At 44.8% G+C, this 22430-nt stretch overlaps 1 protein-coding gene across 31 annotated transcripts in view; it reads right to left on the minus strand.

Moving 5' to 3' along the window:
* plecb (plectin b) overlaps window positions 1-22430 on the minus strand; it is a 188968-nt gene that overhangs the window by 1271 nt on the left and 165267 nt on the right. For 23 of the 31 annotated variants that reach the window (XM_071383192.1, XM_071383193.1, XM_071383191.1 and 20 more), the window contains 15 exons: window positions 22251-22376; window positions 21766-21918; window positions 21377-21534; window positions 21004-21130; window positions 20035-20218; window positions 19656-19676; window positions 17075-17232; window positions 14864-15045; window positions 14553-14691; window positions 13685-14041; window positions 13356-13439; window positions 13122-13223; window positions 12882-12980; window positions 7858-11211; window positions 112-7356 (listed from right to left, as the gene is read on the minus strand). In XM_071383192.1, coding sequence (XP_071239293.1) covers window positions 1003-7356; window positions 7858-11211; window positions 12882-12980; window positions 13122-13223; window positions 13356-13439; window positions 13685-14041; window positions 14553-14691; window positions 14864-15045; window positions 17075-17232; window positions 19656-19676; window positions 20035-20218; window positions 21004-21130; window positions 21377-21534; window positions 21766-21918; window positions 22251-22376 — 11598 coding nt within the window. In that variant the 3' untranslated portion in view covers window positions 112-1002. The remainder of the gene's footprint in view (window positions 1-111; window positions 7357-7857; window positions 11212-12881; window positions 12981-13121; window positions 13224-13355; window positions 13440-13684; window positions 14042-14552; window positions 14692-14863; window positions 15046-17074; window positions 17233-19655; window positions 19677-20034; window positions 20219-21003; window positions 21131-21376; window positions 21535-21765; window positions 21919-22250; window positions 22377-22430) is intronic. The other 8 variants (XM_071383196.1, XM_071383188.1, XM_071383184.1 and 5 more) reach the window with 3 other exon arrangements.

Consider the following 22430-nt stretch of genomic DNA (forward strand, 5'->3'; position numbering starts at 1 on the left):
AATCAGAGGAGAGTAGAGAAGGTGTATGGCTGTGATGAAAGGGATAAAAGGAAAGTACATTACAAAACTACATTACTAAATTACTAAATCAGAAAACTGATTTCAACTTACAAGAACCAAAGCAACATCCAGGATGCAGATCTTTGCCTCTAATGTCAGAGGAAGCATGGTGAAGCCTGAAATCTTCTTAGGACAGTCTACCAGGAACACTTGACAAGAGGTAAATGGTGGGTATAGTAGTCCGTAATGATGGGTATAATAGTTCATAACTTTGGAGTGGGTGATGAAAGAATAAGGTGATGACTTGGTATATGGGCCTGTCCACTGAACAGAAAGGTCAATGTTGTCTGGGATGTAGGCAGGGAAGCAGTTCATTAAACTTTGAATGTTGCAGTCGTCTTCCACTGTTTATGTAGTGTTTTTTTATTCTGCTCTGCGACTATTTGTTTTATTTTGCCAGATAACTAATTTCACTTAAAAAAAAAAAAATTTAAACTCTGGGTCATACTCTATACAGACATTCACAAATATGAAGACATCTAAAGGCGTCACTGTAATATCTATGTTGGCATATTTCATAGGATATTGTCAAACAGATAAAAGAAAGAGGACAAAAATATTCTTAAGTTTAAAAAGAAAACTGGAAAAATATATCTGTTCGAAGTACATATATTCGTTTCGGAAAGCTTAAGTATACAAGTTGTGTTAACGCGAACTATAAAATCAATTGTGATCACTTTATATGAGGTAAAAACTAAATCCGATACTTTGCTCTTAAAATATAAATTGACTTACTAATCAATAAAAATTGCAATAAAATGGAACAAAACATTACATTGATCTAATAATTATAAGAAATGAAGGCTGGAGAGATAAGGCATTGTTTTGGACATGTATATGAGGAACTGCATTTAATTACTTCCAGCCATTTCCGAATGCGACCACATGAGCAGAATAAATTAATTATTTGTTTTTCAAACGTAAATTTCATTTTTCTATAAATTATGCGACTGTGGTATGCATTGGTATCATCATTGGGAAGGCTCGTTGTTCTTCTGAGCTGCATGGCCTGATCATTGCTAGAGCTGTAAGGGCTTGGGCTAGCTCATCCATGATGAGCCCATTATGAGGTCCTGCATCATATCGGCGGCCACCGTAACTGCTGGAGCTGGTGTAGGAGGAGGATGAGAAGTTCATACTGAAACCGGAACCTGTGGCATCAACGCTGCCTCTTCTGGATCCTGTTCTGGATCCAGTCCTGGACCCGGACCGGGAGCCAGCGGCAGACCCGGAATTGCTGGCATTGTATGGGCTGTACAGCCCTTTGCTTGACTGTGAGGAGGCCTCCAGCAGTCGCAGGCCAGATCCTTCCTCAACCATGCTTCTGTCCATGGCATCTTTGTAAGAGATTTTTAGTTTGGTTTTGGGACATGTCAGGTATTTGGAGTAAGCACTCACATCTCTCAGCTTCTGAGCAGTGCGAGCATCAATTGTGCCCTTTCTGATGGATTCGTCCAGTGAGACTCTGCCCTCAACATCAGGTTCAATCAGCCCCCCCGTAAGGTACTGGACTTCCAGAAAACGTTGCCCAGCTTCATAATACAGCCAGCCTTTCTTTAGAGCTTGGGAGGCAGACATTTTCACTTTGGTTCTTGGGTCCTCAAATCCATTGAAAGCTTTGTGAGCCAGGTTGATACGGTCCACCATCACCTTGTCCACAAGCCCTTTCTCGGTTGCCTCAGTAACAGCGAATCGTTCCCCAGTAGTTGGGTCGATTATGCCCCCTGTGCAGGCTTGTGCCTCAAGTAGTCTTTGGCCTGTGATATTGTCCACAAGGTTCCTGTGCATGGCCTCTGTGACTGACACCTTCTCCAAAGTGTCTGTATCCAGGATTCCAGCTACAGGGCCAGTCTCCTCTGTGGGGTCATTCCACATGATTGCAGGGGGTCTAATGGAGGGTATGGGGCTCATGGGATTGTATGATGATGAGGTGGAACCAGAGGTGGAACCAAAAGAGGATGATCGGGAGCGGAAACCACCCATGTTTCCAGACAGCATGTCAGCAAACTCAGTGATGGACAGGTTTCCGGAGCGGTATGTACTAAGTGAAGTCTGGTCGATGAGGCCTCGTGCGAGGGCGTCATCAATGTCATACTGTCTTCCTGACCGTCTGTCGATGATCATTGACTTGACAACGCCATCAGAGGACGTCTGTGTGATCTCTTCCCACTCACACTCCTGCTCAGCAAGCTCTAGGTAGGTCTGATGGTCAATGAGCTGCTTTCTATATGCCTCATAGACAGTCATCTCTTTGCCTGACTCTGGGTCCACAATGACCACTCTGCGTTTGCGGACAGAGGATTTGGAGGAGGTCTGTCTCTCGCGCTTCTTCTCCTTCAGGAGCAGGAGCACAAGGCCAGTAGCTGGGTCAGTGATGCACCTCTCCATTAGCCCAAGGTAGGTCAGGTTCTCCTCAGTGTTGGGATCGAAGAAACCCTTGGTGTCATCTGATGGATCTGTGAGAATCTCATTCATCTCCTCGTCGAAGAGGCCACGGTTGTAGGCCACCTCCACTGGCAAGCGATGACTCTCCTCTGGGTCAATGATTCCGCCAGTGGCAATCTGAGCCTCAAGGAGACGTATTCCATGGTCTTTTAAGATTAGCCCCTTCTTCATGGCCTGGAACAGAGAGATTGTCTTTCCGGAATAGGGGTCTTTGTAACCTGTCACGGCACGCTCAGCAGAGAGAAGCTTGTCTTTGAATTCTGGCCCCACTATTCCCATCTTGATAGATTCATTGACAGTAAGTTTGAGATTTTTGATTGGGTCAATTACATAGCCTGTGGCAGCCTGAGCCTCCAGCAGTTCAAAGGCAGTTCCTGGCCTGATCATGTTCTTTTTCATGGCTTGGTAGATTGATAGACGGTCATTAGTTCCCTCTACATAAACACCAGCAATACAGCTTGTGCCCTCAAGGTATTTTTGGAGTCTACGGCTAACCTCTTCCACTGAAATCAGACCTTCATTCAGCTCAGTGACCGTCTGTTGGTCGATGATCTGAGAGCGTAACATCTCCTCTATGGTGATCTGTTTTCTAAGACCTTTGAACGTCAGTCTCTTGTCTCCCAGTGACAGCAAGCGCATCCCATTGGTAGGGTCAATCTTGCATCTCTTGAGTAATTGGGCATAAGAAAGTTTCTCCTCAGTGACAGGGTCAACAAATCCCATTACGTCATCAGCAAGCCTTTCATTTGTTTCCTTGTTGATGTATCCTCTCTGTGTGGCAATGTCTGCTGGGAGGTGGAAGTAGAATTCAGGATCCATAATGCCTCCTGTGGCAGTCTGAGCCTCCAACATTTTCAGAGCATAATCCTCCAGAACAAGGTCCTTTTTCATTGCTTGGAAGAGAGATATGATTTTGCCACTGTAAGGGTCCTTGTAGCCTGTGACCGCTCTCTCAGCTGACAGAAGTCTGTCGTGGATCTCAGGGCCGACCACACCCTTGCGGACAGCCTCATCAACAGTGAGGGTCTCGTTTCTCACAGGATCAATTATGAATCCTGTTGCTGCTTGTGCTTCCAGGAGACTAAGGGCAATTTCAGGCTTCAAGAACCCTCTCTTCATCGCTGAATAAATGCTCATCCTGGAAGTGGAGTCAGATATGACACCAGCAACGCAGCCCGTGCCAAACAGATACTGCTTCACACTCTGCATCTCCATAATGTCACGGATGTTTCTTTTGTCTTGCTTCAGCAGGTTGAATGTCTCCAGGTCAATGATACGGGAATTGTAGAGCTCCTCGATAGTGACCCTACGTCTGATTGTGTTGCAGGACTTAACAGTTTCACCTCTGATGATCTCTCTCTGCTCCATAATCTCAATAATGATGATGATCATGCGCTCTTTAGTGATACTGCCAGAACGATACTCCTCCATCAGCTTCTTCCTCTCTTGCTCAGGAAGTAGATTTGAGTTCATGATGTCCCAGAGACTTTTTGACCCTCCAGCAAGGGACTCAAGTGAACTGGGGAGGTCAATTTGTGATGTGGCCAGGTCATTCTGCGTCTGTTCCTCCGTGTAGAGGTATGTCTTCTCCACCACAGTAGGGGCCTGTGGCTTGGAAAGAGGGAGAAGGTTCATGCCTGAATCAGGATCTCTGGTGCACTTCTCTTTCAGCTGTTTGTATGTTACTTTATCATCTGAATTGGGGTCTGAGAAAGCTTTGTTATCGTCAGATGGTTCCGAGAAGTTGTGTGTCATTTCTTTGCTGAAAAAGCTCTTCTGATAGGCAACCTCAATAGGAACGCGGTGGCTGTTCACAGGATCAATGATTCCTCCTGAACTCAGTTGGGCCTCCAAGAGTGGCATGACATGCTCTTTAATGATTAGATCTTTTTCCATTGCTTGGAAGAGAGAGATTGTTTTGCCCGTGAAGGGATCTTTGTAACCAGTGACTGCTTTTTCAGCAGCAAGCAGTTTCTCATGGAGCTCAGGGCCGACAATGCCTGCTTTAACTGCATCATCCACTGACAGGTACTGATTCTTCACTGGATCTATAATGAACCCTGTGGCAGCTTGGGCCTCTAGAAGTGACAGGCCTGTGTTGTGTCTCAGAAGATTTTTCTTCATAGCTTGATAGATGCTGATCTTCTCCTTTGTTGGTTCAAGGTAGACACCAGCAATGCTGTCAGAGCCCTGTAGGTACTTGCTTACATTGACATTTTCGCTGACCTGTGTAGGTGTCTTTTTGCCTTGTTGGAGCATGTCAAACGTAGCTTTGTCAATGATTTTGGAATCAAACAGTGACTTGGCAGAAACCGGTGCTCTAAGCCCCTTGAAGCTGTCTTGCTCTTGTTTCTTAGCCTCTTTCTCATTTACAATGGTGATCACAATCGTGGTGATCTTTTCTATTGTAATCTTTCCAGACCTATACTGCCTCATCAGGTCAATTCTCTGTTCCTCTGTAATATATTCAGAGTGGATAATTTCCCAGATAGTGAGTTTCCTCCCTTTGAAAGGACCAGACTGCAGCTCCATTGTTGCTTGGCTCATGGAATCTTTGGTTTGGACATCTGTGTATGTATGCTCTTCCTTTGCATTGATTGCTTGCTCAGACAGAGGAAGAAGCTGAAGGCCAGATTTATTGTCAGTGACACATCTCTTGTATAGCTGTGCGTATGTGACATTTTCCTGTGTGTTGGGGTCAAAGTAGCCTTTAACATCATCAGTTGGATTATTCAGAATCTGCTTCATTTCATCATCGAAGAAGCCTCGTTTACAGGCAACATCATGTGGGATGCGGTGGCTTTTCAATGGATCAATGATGCCTCCTGTTGCAAGCTGCGCGTCTAAGAGTCTGATGCCCTGATCTTTTGGAATGAGTTCTTTCTTCATTGCTTCGAACAAAGACACAGTCTTTCCCGTGTAAGGATCTTTGTAGCCTGTAACACCTCTTTCAGCTGACAGTAGTTTTTCATGCAGCTCAGGACCAATGACAGTTGCTTTCACAGCTTCATCGACAGTGAACTTCTGATTCTTTATAGGATCAACAACAAACCCTGTCCCTGCTTGTGCTTCCAGCAGAGTTAAAGCAGGCCCTACCCTCATCATATCCTTCTTCATGGCTTGATAGAACGACATAGTCTCCTTAGTTGAGTCAATAACTACACCCGCAATGCAGTTTGTACCCTTCAAGGATTTGTGAACAGGCTCCATTTCAGACACCTCTTTGATTGTTTTATTTCCCGTGTGCAGCTTGTTGTAGAGGTCTTTGTCGATTATCTTGGACTCCAGTAGTTCAGTAGCAAGGACAGGTCTCCTCAGACCCTCAAAAGCGATTTCATTCTTTTTTTCCTTTTCCTCTGCCATGGTGATAACAATCTTGATGATTTTTTCCACTGTGATCTTTCCTGTCTTGTACTGACGAATAAGATCCTTTCTCTGGTCCTCGGTAAAGTACTCAGAATTGATGATTTCCCAGATAGTTACAGTCTTTCCTTTGAATTTTCCGAATGGCACAGAGACGGTCGTCTTGCTGAACACATCCTTGGTCTCCTCCTCTGTGTAGGTTGACGTGCTCAGAGCAGCCTTGTCAGTGATGGGCAGGAGCAGCAGTCCTGTCTCCGGATCTGTGCTGCATCTCTGCATTAGCTGATGGTATGTTAAGTTCTCCTGGGTGTTAGGATCAAAGAATCCCTTGGTGTCATCCGAAGGGTCCTCCAGTATCTTGTTCATCTCAGCGTCAAACTGCCCCTGTTTGTATGCAGTCTCGATGGGCACACGGTGGCTGTTTATGGGGTCAATGAGTCCACCAGTAGCTATCTGAGCCTCAAGTTGCCTAATGGCATGGTCTCTGTCAATCAAGCCCTTCTTCATAGCTTCAAAGAGTGAGATCTTGTTACCGGTGTAAGGGTCTTTGTAACCAATGACAGCTCTCTCAGCAGACAGCATTTTGTTGTGCAGCTCAGGTCCGATCAGGCCTTCCTTCACAGCCTCACTGACAGAGAGTTTCTTGTTTTTAACTGGGTCTACTACATAGCCAGATGCTGCCTGTGCCTCTAGGAGGATCAAAGCCCAACCAGGAGTAATTTTCTTTTCTTTCATAGCTTGATATATTGCCATTTTCTGATTAGACTGTGTCAAGACACCCCCTATACAGTTCTTGCCCTGCAGAATTGTTCTTAACTTATCCGTCTGGCTGAGGTCTTGCACAGTAGCTTTGCCATTCTTCAGCTTATCAAACTCCTTTTTCGTCAAAAGGCCAACTTCATAAAGTCTGCTTGCAGGGACTTTCTCGCGGATGCCATCAAAAGACAATGTATCCTTCTTACTGTCAACCTCATCCCCAACACTTTGGCCATTGATAACCTGCTTTGATGTCTCCACCATGGTCATATGGATCAGTTCATCCTCGGGCACATTGTCAGTCTGGATATCGATTTCTCTGGTGTGGGAGATTGGCTCTTTATGGGCGACCTCGAGCAGCTGCAGTTTCTCACGAAGTTTCTTGTTCTCCTCGCCAAGCAGCTTTTCCTGTTCAAGTCGTTTCCTTTCAAGCTCCTGCATCTCTTTTTGCTTGTTGAGCATTTCTTTCTCAGCCTCTTTTTGTTTGTTGAGGGCAGCATCCATGGTAGCCTGAAGTTTATTTTTCTCCTCCTCCATTTGTTTCCTCTGGCGTTCCTGTTCTTCTTTGAGGGCCTTGGCCTTCTTGACCTCTTCCTCAAACTGGTTCTCCAGCTTCTTCTTCTCCTCTTCAATTTGTTTCTCCTTCTTCAACAGCGCCGCCTTCTCTGTGACGAAAGTCTGCTGGAGTACTGTCTTCTCGTGTTGGATTTGTTTCTGCTGAGCATTGACCATCTAATTGAGAAAAAGGGAAAACAAGAACATAATTAGAACAATGTGAGTTTAATTTATATTTCAAATATTCCCGTAAAACTCCATCAATCCACATATTGTGCAATATAGCAAAGAAATTACAACATTTTAGTACAATGCACTCCAGTTATAAGAATCAGTCCCAAATAGTTTCAAATATATATATTAGATTGAATTATTTCTATGTTACATAATATTATATACACTCTTCTCAGTAAGGGGAGAACATTATGGGGAACACCACCAATAATGAATCTATACTTTTGTCCTGGACAAACTAAAAATATCTGGAAGGGATATGATCTTTTTAAGCTTAGTGTACCGTAATACAAATATAACTCAAAACAATACAACTGTGTAAGTGGTTAATTTTAAGAAGGAATAGATAAAGAAATGTAATTAAATCATTTAAGATTGGTCATTTTCAGAGAGAGAGTTAACAATGACATAAGCTGCACTTCTATGCCATCTCTAACACAATACCTCTTTAGAGTTATTCTGTAGGTCTTCAGCCTCCTTTTTCAGTTTGACCTTCTCCTTTTCTAGATCAGCGATGGCTTTGCGTAACTCATCAGCCTCTTTGTTGCTGCTCAGTCGCTGCACTTCAAGTTTCTCTACAACAGTCAATTTCTCTTTAGTTGCTAGCTCTGTCTGATGAAGACGGGCACTGATCTCATCTGCTTGCTTCTTGAATTTCTTGGCCTCATTCTCTGCTTTGGACTGAGCATCACTAAGTTGGGACACTTTGACTTTGAGGTTTTCAGCTTCGGCTGTGATCTCCAGCTGTCTCCTGCGCTCAGCTTCCAAGGATTTCTGGAAGCCCTCAGTCTCTTCCTCAAGACGCTGCTGCATCAGTTGTTTATCCTCAAGCAGCTTCTGGGCCTGCTCTTGAGCCAGGTCCTTCTGTCTTTGGAGCATCTCAGCCTCTGCTTTCAGTTTACATGCTTCCTGAATGGCAAGCATCTTCTCCTTTAGCATCTTCTCTGCAAGTGCCCTCTGTTGGGAGAGGTCAGATTCAGCGATCTGTCTCATGTGTGCAGCCTCCTGGGCTTCCACACTGAGTCTGGCAGCTTCTTCTGCAAGCTTCTTCATGTTCTCAGCTTCCTCAGCCAGGAATTTCTGAGTGTTATCCTTGTCCTTTTTGATAAGACGCTGGTTCTCCTGCTCAATTCTGAGTTTCAGTTTGACCAGCTCCTCCATCTGAATCTTGACTTTGAATAACTCCTCTTCCACCTGGGCCTTCTGCTTGACCGCATCACCGACTTCGTCCTTTAAGCGCTGCAGCTCCTCGTCTAAGACAGATTTTTGCTTGTCAGTTTCATCCAGCTGAAGCCTGACCTTTGTGAGCTCTTTCTCTACCTGAGACTTTTGACTCACTGTTTGCTCTGCAAGCTTTTTGTGCTTTTCCATCTCAGCATCTGCTTGTTGTTTCTGTTTGATTGCATAAGCCTCAGCCTGTGCTCGCTTGGCAGCTTCGAACTCTGCCTCCTTTCTCAATTTCACGGCTTCCTCTTGAGCTTTGGCTTGGTTGGCAGCTTCGAGTTCAGCGGCCTGTTTTTGGCGTTCTGCATCCTCAGCTTGTTGCCGGAGAAGAGCAGCCTCCTTCTCTGCCTTTTCCTTGGCAAGCTCTGCCTGTTTCGCAAGCATCTTGGCTTTCTCATACTCTTCCTTGAGCTGTTTCTGCGTGAGGTTGTCCTCCTTCTGTTGGACAAGGACACTCTGAACTTGCTGTTCTGCTGCATTGCATTTTTGTGCTGCTTGTTTGGCTACGAGGATCTGTCTTTCTGCTTCCTTGTCAGCATCCTCTTTCTGCTTTTTGGCTTCATCTGCTTTCTTTTTGAGGCGCTCCACTTCCTCCTGCGCATTCTTGCACTGTCTGCCTGCTTCTTCCTCCGCAGCAGTGATCTTTTTGACCTTTTCCTCTGCTTCGCGCCTGCGTTTCTCCTCCTCCAGGGCAAGTTTCCTGTGTTTCTCAGCCTCCTTTTCAGCTTGGAGTTTACTCTGTTGTGTTTCCTCTGCAATGTTTTTCAGTTTATTCAACTCCAGCTCCAAATCAAGCTTGCCAGATGAGGCTTTCTCAAAGTTCAGCTTGAGAATGCGAATTTCCTCCTCAACCACTCGTCTCTGCTTGAGAGTTTCATCTACAAGTGTCTTTTGTCTTCCCAACTCATTCTCAGATGACTTCTTGAGTTGATTGATCTTTTCTTCAATATGTTGCTTGTGCTGGCTGGCTTGGTCCTCCAGAGCTTTCCTCTGGTAAGCTTCATCCTCAGCTTGTCGTCTGAGTCGCTCATTCTCAGCCTCTTTTTCTTTGAGGGCAATTTCTGCCTCAGTCTTCATGCGAGTTGCCTCGTTAATGGCAGCAAGCTTCTCTTTGAGGATCCTTTCAGCTTCTACTCTTTGACGAGCTGCTTCTTGCTCAGCAACTTGCCTTTGTCGCTTGGCTTCCTCAGCGATGGATCTAAGTTTGCCTGCCTCCTCAGCAAGGTCCCTCATTTTTGCAGCTTCAGATTCGAGGAGCTGTTTGCTCTTCTCAGTGTTGGACATGCTCTCCTTTTCTGCCTTGGACTTTAGCTGCAGGAGTATATTCATTTCACTCCTCACTTTGGCCAGTTCATCTTCGAGCTGTTTCCTTTGCTGCTCAGCTGCACTGACTTCATTCTTCAGGCGGTACAGCTCGTCATCAAGCAGGGATCTCTGTTGCTCAGCATGGTCGAAGTCTGCCCTTAGCCGGATTAACTCCTGTTCTGCTGAGAGTTTCTGCTGAGCAGTTCCCTCAGCTAGCCTCCTCTGCCTCTCCAGCTCTTGCTCTGCCATATCTTTCTGTTTCAGTGCGGACTCCTCAGCTTTAGCCCTCTTCCTGGCCTCGCGCTCAGCCTCCTCCTTCTGTTTCTCGGCATCCTCCTGGGCACGACTCTTTTTGTGAGCTTCCTCCTCAGCCTGGAGCCTTAAGCGGAGTGCCTCATTGGCCTTCTGCCTCCATTTCTCTAACTCCTTCTCCGCCTCCTCCCTGGCCATATCTGCCTCTTCCTGTTGCTTCTTGAGACGAGCTGCCTCCTCCTGCAGCTGGATGACAGTGACATGCTCTAGTTTGAGTGATTCCTCCAGCTTTGATGTCTTTTCAACATAGGACATGCGTTTGCTCTGGAGTTCGGTGGCAGCACTCTTCTGTGCCACCTCCTGGGCAACCTTGATCTGCCTCTCCTTCTCCACTTCAGCTTGCTTCATGCGTCTCTCCGCCTCCTCCGCCTGCATCTTCAGCTTCTCGAGGTCTTCCAGAGCCTTCTGCTTCTGCTTGGCAGCCTCCTTCTCAGCCTCAGACTTTACCTTGAGCTCTTCCTCTGCCTTGCGTTTCTTCTGGGTCTCCTCGTTGACCTGTTTGCGGAGCTTCTCAGCCTCCTCCTGTGCAAGCTTCCTCAGCCTCTCGGCTTCAGACGCTTTTTCCCGGAGTTGCTTGAGCTCATCCTCAGCGGTAGACTTCTGTTTGACAGTGGTCTCCAGCTGGATCCTGATGATACGGATCTCCTCCTCAATCTTGACTCTGCTCTGATTGGCTTCTTCTACCTGATGACTCTTGGACTTGATCTGCTGCTCTGAGAGATTTTTGAGCTCATGTAGTTCGAGCTGGATATTGTGCTTTTGCTTTTCTGCATCTACAGAAACAACTTGTCTCCTGCTGACTTCCTCCTGCATCATGAGCTTCAGCTCTTGAGCTTCCTGCTCGGCCTTGGCAATGGCCTTTGCATGAGATTCAGCTAGCTGCTTCTGTTTGTTTAACTCAGCCTGCATCTCTGCCATTTTTTTCCTGTCTTCCGCTTTCATTTTCTCAGCAGCTTTCTGTATTAGTGGAAGCAAATGGTAGAGAAAATATAAAAATTAAGCATGACAGGTTAAATGTTAATAGGTAGCTTAAAGATAGATAAATGTTCAGATGTCAATTCATTCAGGAGGATGCTGTTAAAGCAAGTTATCTTCAACAAAGACAACTCAAGGTAGAAACAAGTAAGATGGGAAATGGTTATGTAACAATTAATGTATGGAGACAAGACATCACAACAAAGTGAAGAACTCATGTGGCATGCAACTGTATCTTTTTCAATGTCGCTGTCCTTAAGGGAATTATTTTGTGATAACCCATTTTGCACAAGTGAAATAGTAAAGTGAATCTTTTTTTTTTTTTTTTAATAACCTATTTTCAGCTTGAAATTACTCAAAGTTGTTATTCAAAAATGACGTCACAATCGACCCGGCAACTAGTTAGTTGAAATTAATCTATTCACACCGTTAAACAACCTGTTATGATTTCTTGCGCAACAATGCAATGTATTCTTTAGATCCCTATTACCAAGGAACTGGGCAGAATATGTGCAAAGTGGAAAGCAGGGATAGTACAAGGATAGTCTGAAAATGTAATAAGAAAATAGCACCTAAAGCCCATGCGAACACAGAATAAACGAGACATGGAAGTAAGGTGAATGTAACTAAATATGGAAATGTTTGACAGTTTAGGTGATGAATTGGAAGCCTGAGGGTATGGAAGGTAAGGCACATAAATGAGAGAATAGTGACTGGAGCGTCGTGGATTATTTACCTCTTTTTAACGCCCAAACAAGATAAGCATTCATCATGACAAAGCACTGGCAAGCAGTTAAGAGAAGCAAAGAAACAAACAAAACATTACGGTTAGAAAAGAACGGGAGACGGAGAGTGTGTGTTCATCTGAAAAAAGGAATGTCGAAGAACATGGCAGTCGGCCTGAAGCATACAGTGGGAGAGCTTAGATTGACATCTAAGAAAGAGTGGCCAATGAGAAAAATAGACATAGTGAAAGAAAGAACGCCCTTTGACAAAAATAATACGGCACACCTCAATAAATGACATGAAAATGAATAGGCCAAAATACAAAATGTGCAAATCCTACGAATTGCATCTTCTAAACCACTGGAATTTCCTCTCATGCTCTCTGAAAATCGTTTGAGGATGCTCTCTTTCTTTTGCTTCAGACTGAACATGAACGTTTCATCAATTCATTGAATTTCGTGACAAGGCCACTACTGCTTATCAAAACAGTATGCAATTGTCATTGATGTTCATATAAATCGATACGTATCTACTCGGCCCTGGTTATTTTAAGGCACCATAAAAAAAAAAATGAATGACACTCTAGCCACATTCTAATTGATCGTCCCTGGTTCTCATCTGAGAACAATGACACTTAGCACTAGGATTATTTTTGGAATATCGTTCATATTTGCCGAATAGCTCCGCTTGGCCATCATTCTAAGAGATAGGACTTCCTGTCTGCTAGGTGCCCTAACATCCTGCGGCTACAGCACAGCATGCAAATGCCAAAGTTCCAAACCATACTTTACCTCAAAATGAAAGAATATCATCCATACGTTAATGTGTGCGTATGCATTTGTGCGTGCAAAAGAGTGGTCATGCGTTTGTTTTTCATTGGTTGTCAATGGGTTAGGGTTAGGATATCCCAGTGTGTTGTCACGCACCTCCTCGCCCTCTAGGCGGCGCTGTGTCTCCGTGATGAACTTGATGTACTGACTGGTCAGAGTCATCAGCTCGCTGTAGCGGGTTCGTAGCGTCACATACTGATGGAGGAGAAATGAAACAGGGAACCTTTGATTTAGTGTGGGTCTGGCTTAAACTACGGATCTAAACTTCTCTCCTGACATTGCAAATGGTTGTCAGAGACTGACAACCTGCGTTCAGATTACACAAGTGGCACAGACCTCTTGAATGATGTTATCGGAGGCAGAATCCATTTTGGTTTTCTTCAGCGGCGAGAGAGGGTCCACCTGTGCTTTGTAGGCCACCAACTGGAGTTCATAATCCTAATAAAAAGAAACAGGATGTGTCAGGATGTGTCAACACTAAACCTTATGAAATGAAGACATTTAAATAAAGCTGTATGTGAATGTAATAATGGTTTCCCGTGTTTGCACACTAATGTTGCGCATGCTTACCTTGATAGTGTCGATATACGCCTTCGCATATTTCTGACACTCGTCAACTTTCTCTTTGTTTTGCTCGATCTCTTCCAGAAGTTTCTATGTTGGGGGAAATAATCTGAATTAGTCTGGATGGGATTTCAAGGTGTGCCTGTGTATGTTCAACGATGAGAACTACACAAAACACACCTTTATAAACATTCACAGTAGTACACAAAATAAGAAGTATAAAAAAAAGGTGTCAATGATTTATTTTCACAAAGTTCCAGAATGTTCAGTTGATCAGCTAAGCATCTGGAGCGACGCAGTGATGTAATGGACCCCTAATACTCCCCCATCAGTACCTTCTCCTGGGCCAGTTGCTCCTTCAGAGTCTTGCTGTCGCTGATGGACACGGCCTGGATCTTCTCCTGCCTCTGCTTGGCGTCACCGATCCACTGGATGAGCCAGTCGTAGCTCTCTCTGTAGTAACCCAGCTGGCGACCGAGCTGCTCCAGCTCCCGCTGACGCAGGTCCATCTGGGAGAACACAGCTTGCCAGCGGTCCTGGAGACCGGACAGGAGATGACGGTAGTGGTCCAACTCAGCGTCACGCTCACTGTGCACACGAGACATCTTCTCGCTCACGGCTGCCGCCTTTCCGAGCTCGCCCTCCAGAGAATCGAATGCAGGCTTTTCACCCTCCGCTTCAGCGCGCATTTTCTACAGGGAAAGAGACGGGAGGGAAGAGCAACAGTTAGCATGTTAAATAAGCTATTAATAAGTGTAGCTTACGTCAAAAAAAATATTTTAAAAAGTTTTAAAAAATTCACAGAAGCAAGTTAAGCACGTCTCTTGTGTTTCATCACGTAAACAGTTTCTCTCTCTTTTTAAACCTGCCTTGTTTCCATGTTCATAATCCAAAGATATATATATATAAAACGCAAAAATACACAGGCGCTGGCTGTCAAGAAACCCGTAATGAATCCCACACAGTTCATTAATGTCCCAAAGCGCATGTGTTTTTAATGTAATAAACACCACAATCTATCTACTGAGTAGCGTTTATGCAAAAGCCTCTCCAGCTCCCTGGCTTGGAAAAAACGGACCAACTGTGTCATACAAAGAGGTGGTAAGTGTTCAGAGAACTGCGAACAAAAGCCCGGTTGTTCAGTGGAAACGTAACACGAGAATAAAGGCTGAGGCTGTGCCCAGTGCGGTCCAGTCAGTTCACCTTGAGCTGGGTGCGGTACACCTCCACCTCCTTGACGTCATTGGGAACCGTTTGGACCTCGCGCAGTCGCTGCTCGTACTTCTTCAGAACGCCCTCGGCCCCCTGCGTGTTGCGGATGACCACGTCCACCGTCTTCAGCCTGAGGAAAAGGAAATGTCAGTGGAGGAGGGATGGGAAGTGGCGTGAGAGATTTAATGCTGCTTAAATAGAATGTTGTATTTTTCCCTTGCTTGTTTGTTGCTTTTGTCAGGGCAATAAGAACCCCAGAAATGGAAACTGGCTACAGAAAGAAACCCGACGAGTCAACTCACTTCTCTAGATAGACAGAGGAGAGGATGTAGGCATGGTCCATCTTCTTCAGGGTGAACTCCAGTTCAGAGCGCAGGACAGGCGCAGTGCTGGACTGCTGAGGAGTGGTACTCAGGACCTCCTCGGTCTTCACGGCCACCTGGTCCAGGTTCCTCTTGATGCCCTCAAGCTCCACTTGGACTTTCTGAAACGGGAGAAAAACAAACGCATGACGATTAAGATCAAGAAAGGACCAATAGCAAAACAAAGGGAGAAAATCTCCTCCGATTACAAAACTTCCACCGAGTATCATAATGCTGAACGAGTCCCCCCCTATCAGGCCCAAGGAAGCAGTGTGTTCCTGAGCCTGACCTGTGTGTGGACTCTCCGGGTGAGGAGCTGCCAGCGGTCTTGGTGGAGTAGCAGAGAAAGGATCCCCACTAGGCCCAGAGCCAGCAGGGTCCAGAGGAGCTGGATCAGCAGGCTGGGCAGTGGGCCTTCCAGCCAGTCACCCTCAGTCTCCATAGAGAAATACAGCCCAGGGACTTACTGGACACACTGAGCTTATACACTACTCTATTTTCCCTTTCTCTCTCTCTCTCTCTCTCTCTCGCGCTCTCTGTCTTACTCTCATGACTCGCCTTCTCCTCTCTCCCTCTTCCCCCCTCAGAGGCAGCGCAGAAGGCGGCGACCATGCCATTCCATTCCCTCCCTCTCTATCTACCTCTGCCCCGCCTATCCTCCCTTCCACTGAGTCACCGTTCCTCTCTTTCCTGCTGCACTTGGCTCCCGTACAGTATGTATATCTCCTTTCTCAAGCCCCCTTCTTTCTCACATTTCTCTCCCCCACCGCAGAAAGCCCTATCCATAGCTGCAATCTGCTGTAATTAGGCCGCGCTGTCTCCTCTCTCGGTATTTCATTCCCTCTCTTTCAACCCCTCCCTCATTCTCTTTCTTCCTCATTCTCTCTCTCTCCTATTCTGTGTAGTGCTCTGTCCTGTTTCTGGTGCCAGTCTGTAGCTTGGTATCAGGGTTGGGGAGTAACAGATTACATGTAACTGATTACAAAAAAAACGAACTGTACGTTACGTGACCAGCTAAGATATTGCAATCGGATGACAGACGCTTTCGAAAAACGACTTACTTTTACATTCAAAAAGGACGTTGGTGAAAAAACGATTCTCAATGACATTCAAACCGGCGTTGAAAAGTTCAAGCTACAGTATGTCTTCCAACGGTGCGAGTGCTGTCGGGAATCCAAAGATGCTCCAACTTGACAGCAGATATCACTCACTATTGATATCTACATAGCGCACTGATTTGAATCACACTGGTGCTCTCTCATTTAGCTATTTGCACCTCACGGATTGTGGTGGTTGTGGATGGCTGTTCACAAATGGATGTGTGTATTTTAACTCAACAGTGGTTGAATGAAATACGTTTAAGCCGCCTATCAATCATTGTTTTTGTGACCAGTGGACAGCCAGTGATAAATGCAAAATCATAAACAACAGAGTAGGCTAATAAGTCCTTCGTTTTGGGGTTATGCTCAGGTAAAACAATTTGGCTCATCTATATTTCCATGTCCTATTCTTGAAGATCAAGGGGTATTAAATTAATTGGAATGACAGGAAATATGACAGACTTTGGTTTTTAATGTAAAGATATAGCCTAATAATATTATTATCTGTAGTAGAAAGCAATGGGTTAGAAGAAGCCTACATGCAACATCCATTTATGGCGAGCTATGTAAACGCTAACATTGATTTATCCTGCAATAGATGGCGGTAAATTGGTAATATGAAGGTTTGCCGCCTTCTAATGCATCTTCAGGGGGAAGAAATCTATTACAATTTTGGCCATGTAACTAATGGATTACATTTAGAAAGTAACCTACCAAACCCTGCTTGGTATCACATTTTAGGTGCTTCCCCCTCCATAACAGTTTTACAGTAGCTCCTAAAAACACATTCAGGGTTCTTTATGACGCTATTTCCAGTGTTCAAATAAAACGTCATTGTTTTTTGGTGATTAACTTCGGTATCTGTTGTCCCATGGACACTAGCACTGATGTGCCCCTCCCCCGCCGTTACCTGTATATAGGTTATACTTCATTATCATATATTTATACAGGTCGATCCACTGAGCGTCTTTTACAGAGGAGACCTGTCCAATAAATAGGTTAGACCTAAGTCACAACGTATTCTTTAGTTAGTACAGTGTAGGTACAGCACCTTCTGGTCGGTGGTCTTCTGGGCAGAGTCTTGGATGGGGTCCTTGTCCACGGGCTTGCGGATGCGGGCCACGGTACGAGCCTCGCAGTCCTCTATCCGTAGACGCAGGTCCTTGATCTGGGTGATGTAGGTCACACACATCGACTCGTCCTGCTCACCTGTGTGCAAGCGTGGACATTGTGGAGATCGGTTAGGGTGGTAAGAGTGTGGCACTAGTAGGTTGTGGGTTCAAGACCCACAGGGATCACATACTCAAAATGTACGCGCTCACTGTACTGTAAATCATTTCAGATAGAAGCGCCTGCGAAGTGGCAATAATAATACAATGATTATATTATCATGGTGAAGAGCTTAGGGCAGGATGGGTGTGGTCACTGTGGGTGTAGGTGTGGTAAGATAGAGGGTTGACTATAGTGTGGTGAAACCTTTCCCTTGTTTTCTTCCATGTACGTTCTTTACCTTGCAATACCTCACTGCTTTGAATGGAATTACAATTGCAGATATTTACATACAGTTGAAGTCGGAAGTTTACATACCCTTAGGTCAACACATTTCTTGTTAACTATGGTTTTGGCAAGTCGGTTAGGACATCTACTTTGTGCATGACACAAGTAATTTTTCCAACAACTGTTTACAGACAGATTATTTAACTTTTAATTCACTGTATGACAATTCCAGTGGGTCAGAAGTTTACATACACTAAGTTGACTGTGCCTCTAAACAGCTTGGAAAATTCCAGAAAATAATGTCATGGCTTTAGAAGCTTCTGATAGGCTAATTGACAGAATTTGAGTCAATTGGAGGTGTACCTGTGGATGTATTTCAAGGCCTACCTTCAAACTCAGTGCCTCTTTGCTTGACATTATGGAAAAATAAAAATAAATCAGCCAAGACTTGTAGACCTCCACAAGTCTGGTTCATCCTTGTGAGCAATTTCCAAACGCCTGAAGGCACCACAAACAATAGTACGCAAGTATAAACACCATGGGACCACGCAGCCGTCATACCACTCAGGAAGGAGACGCGTTCTATCTCCTAGAGATGAATGTACTTTGATGCAAAAAGTGCAAATCAATCCCAGAACAACAGCAAAGGACATTGTGAAGATGCTGGAGGAAACAGGTGCAAAAGTATCTATATCCACAGTAAAATGAATCCTATATTGACATAACCTGAAAGGCCACTCAGCAAGGAAGAAGCCACTGCTCCAAAACTGCCATAAAAAAAGCCAGACTACAGTTTGCAACTGCACATGGGGACAAAGATCGTACTTTTGTAGAAAGGTCCTCTGGTCTGATGAAACAAAAATAGAACTGTTTGGCCATAATGACCATCGTTATGTTTGGAGGAAAAAGGGGGAGGCTTGCAAGCCGAAGAACACCATCCCAACCGTGAAGCACGGGGGTGGCAGCATCATGTTGTGGGGGTGCTTTGCTGCAGGAGGGACTGGTGCCCTTCACAAAATAAATGGCATCATGAGGAAGAAAATGATGTGGATATATTGAAGCAACATCTCAAGACATCAGTCAGGAAGTTAAAGTTTGGTTGCAAATGGGTCTTCCAATTGGACAATGACCCCAAGCATACTTCCAAAGTTGTGGCAAAATGGCTTAAGGACAACAAAGTCAAGGTATTGACCTCTGACCTCAATCCCATAGACAATTTGTGGGCAGAACTGAAAAAGTGTGTGCGAGCAAGGAGGCCTAAAAACCTGACTCAGTTACACCAGCTCTGTCAGGAGGAATGGGCTAAAATTCACCCAACTTATTGTGGGAAGCTTGTGAAAGGCTACCCGAAACGTTTGACCCAAGTTAAACAATTTAAAGGCAATGCTACCAAGTACTAATTGACTGTATGTAAACTTCTGACTCACTGGGAATGTGATGAAAGAAATAAAAGCTGAAATAAATCATTCTCTCTACTATTATTCTGACATTTCACATTCTTAAAATAAAGTGGTGATCCTAACTGACCTAAGACAGGGAATTTTTACTAGGATTAAATGTCAGGAATTGTGAAAAACTGAGTTTAAATGTATTTGGCTAAGGTGTATGTAAACTTCCGACTTCAACTGTACATACATACATACACACTTTTGTGCAGTGTATTCATATGGTTCGTGATCAGACATGCATGTGTTCACATGTAGTGTGTCACACACACACACACACACACACAGGTTGATATGCATTCAAACAAAGCATATTGCATTACAAATGACCCACTGTGCAGTGGTATCTCTACACACAGCAAACCACAGCTTGACCACTACCTGAAGGTGTTTTTCTAAAGCACTATATTGACAAATATATTATATTATATATTATATATATATTATAACAAACCAAGCCACATTGGAAACAGGAAATGGACAAAAAAAGACAACAAATATCATGCACTCACTCAAAAGCTGTAAGAGCTAGCGAAAGCATTGCTATTAATGTGAACACTGTAAGTTGATGGGGTTGGAGTGACGGAAACAACAAATCGTTCATTTTTGGACGTGCCAATCATCCATAGTTCAAAAGCATGGCGGTTCACTGTTGCCTGTGTGAATTATAGCTTAGCGTGACACACTCACCTTTGGTTTTAACCACTGGTCCTGAAAGGTGAATTTGACAGTTACCCAATGTTGCTGAACTGGTGTACAGTAACACGCCTTTCACCCCTGACTACACACATCCACTGTAAAAAAAGACTGTTTGCTGGTGGTACTCAGAGAAGGAGAGCAGATGCCACCCTTACTGAGATCAAAACTTTATTTTACAGCCCGCTGTTTATTAGGTAATTACTTATAAATTATTTGTCAAACCAGGTAGTCGCCAAACCAGAAAGTACCCACTAATACCCCATTCGTTTCTTAGTTAATACCATGTCAACACCAGGTAAGTACCAGGCTGTGAAATAAAGGGTTACAGAGGTTTGATGTGTCTGTTCGTGAGTATGTAGGTGGAACTGACCTTTCTCCACAGAGCGCAGAAGGTTGTCGTAGTACTGTGTGGTCTTGGAGTAGTCACCCTCGATCTGCATGCGGTCGTGTGGGCCAAACAGCTGGGAATCCTGACTGTCACGCATGAAGTCCTGATAGTGAAGCTCCAGGTTCCTCATAATCAGCCTGTACTCCTCCACCTTCATGGTCTTAAACTAGAGAGGGAAGAGAGGGAAGAGAGAGAGAGAGGGAGGAGAGTGGAAAGAAATAGGGTGAAAAGGAGAGAAGACAGAGAGAGAAGAAGAGGCAGGAGAGAGGGGGAGGATAAGAGGGAGAGGTAGAATAAGGAGAGAGGTAAGTAAATAGTCAATCTAAAACATGTTCATCTTTAATCGTTATAATCTTTCAAAACCTCCTCCGTGTGAGAGGAACCGATCAGCATTGCCTGTCAATTTGTCACTGTCATTCTGCCCATGTACCCTGCCTGCATCACAACCTGCTTTAGGCGGTTACATTTGATAAAAATCAAATCTACTATACAATCAAGGCTTTTAGTTGGTTTGTTACGTAATACAAAACAAGCTTTGGTAGACACCGCTCTTTACTGTCAGTATAACAGCATAAGAACGTTCCCCGCCGATAATTCCATTTGGAAACCCATGAGGTTTTCTAACTCAATAAAACACTCGTCCATGTTTACATGGTCTGCTCTATAAATAACAGCGCTCGAGACTCAACCTCACCGTAAAGCAACAAAGGCATGGCAAATCTCCCCGTTCGATTCAGTACACTTACAGTGACACCAACAGGGTGACCACTTGACTCCCTCTCACAGGGTCACTGACTGGCTGTCTGTGACGATCACGTTGAACTTAAAATAGTGCACGTCTAAGCTTCAAAACAGTTAACTAACGTCAAACTATTCCAATGACTATATATCTTTCTCCGTTTTTTCCCCCCTCCGAGATGAAGAATAAAAACCCAGATGACTAGCGTTTACCATGGTGATGTTCCAGGTACGTATCTGTGTGATGTCTCTCGTCAGGTACTGCCAGGAAAGCATGCTCTTCATGTCCACATGCATTCTCTGCCACAGGACCAGCATCGACTGGTGACCAGAGTCCAGACTGGGGTAGGAGACAGAAGGGAGTGTTACTGCACTGTAAAACAAATATAACTAAAGCCCAGAGTTTTATCAAGGCTAGGTCACGAAAAAACAGCCTGGTCCCAGATCTGTTTGTGTCATCTTGCCAACTCCTATGGTCATTGTGACGGAAGACGGCGCAAAACAGATATGGGACGTGGCAAAAAGAAAAACGGGCTCTGCGTGATCCATTGATGGAGAGCGCTGTGTATTGATGTAAGAGTCTCACCTGGACACACTGTCCATAGCCTCCTTGTTGACAGGTGGAACCAGGAAGCAGACTGAAGGCACCACCGCCTCAATGCCTGAGCGGTTCAGGACCTTCCACTTGTTGGGCTGTGGGGAGTTGTTGATGAGAGCACACTCCTCTCCCTTGTGGACGGTGATCTGCACAGAGAGACGGAGGACATGAGACGTTACAGTCCACGGACGGATGGATGGTGGATGGCTAGACCAGCATGAATGAACGAACCAGGAAGAATGAATGAATGAAGAACGAACAAACAAATGAATGACCAAACAAACCAAAAGGAAGTATCTACTTCCTCTACATACGTAGAGCCGTTATTCCTACACCAGATACCTTCAAAAGGTGATGACAAGGATGATATGCTTTACCTCCATCTGTTTGAAGTCACACACGGCCTGGATGGGCAGTTTGCCCTTGATGGACTTGGTGGGGTTACGGGGTTTCAGCTGGATTATGGTCTTGGCCCTCTTGTTCAGGCCGGCCACGTGAGTCTTAAACTCGTTCAGCTGTTCCTTCTCCTCCTGGTGAAGAAGGGAAATAATTCAACATCTTCAGGAAAAAGACGGCACAAAAAGATAAGAGAGTTTCCTGGTTTGCTTTCTCTGCATTTGAGCGACTAAAGTCCTGCCTACGAGACGAGGGGCCCATATTCATAAAGTATCTCAGAGTAAGAGTACTGATCTAGGATCTGTGTACCCCCTTTTCCATTCATCATATATAAAAAGCAGACCTGATACTAGATCCGCAGTCCTACTCTCACGATTTATGTATACGGGTCCAGAGCTAGGTGACCTCATGTTTTATGGGAGCACAAGCACCCGTAGACAGTCCAACTGTGTATTAGGCTACGTACCATCGCATCCTGCAGCAGGTCCTCTAGTCGCGTGGCCGTAGTGGCGCGATCGCAGCTGTACTTCTTCTTCATCGTCTCCTGCATCTTCTTCATCCTCTCCTCAGCTTCTTTCACGTCCGAAAAGAACTGCGAAGAAGCACAAGAAGATAAGGGGCGTGTGTATTGAACAATAACACGAGA

This window comes from Salvelinus alpinus, chromosome 35 (genome assembly GCF_045679555.1).
Source record: "Salvelinus alpinus chromosome 35, SLU_Salpinus.1, whole genome shotgun sequence".
Classification (NCBI taxonomy): Eukaryota; Metazoa; Chordata; class Actinopteri; order Salmoniformes; family Salmonidae; genus Salvelinus; species Salvelinus alpinus.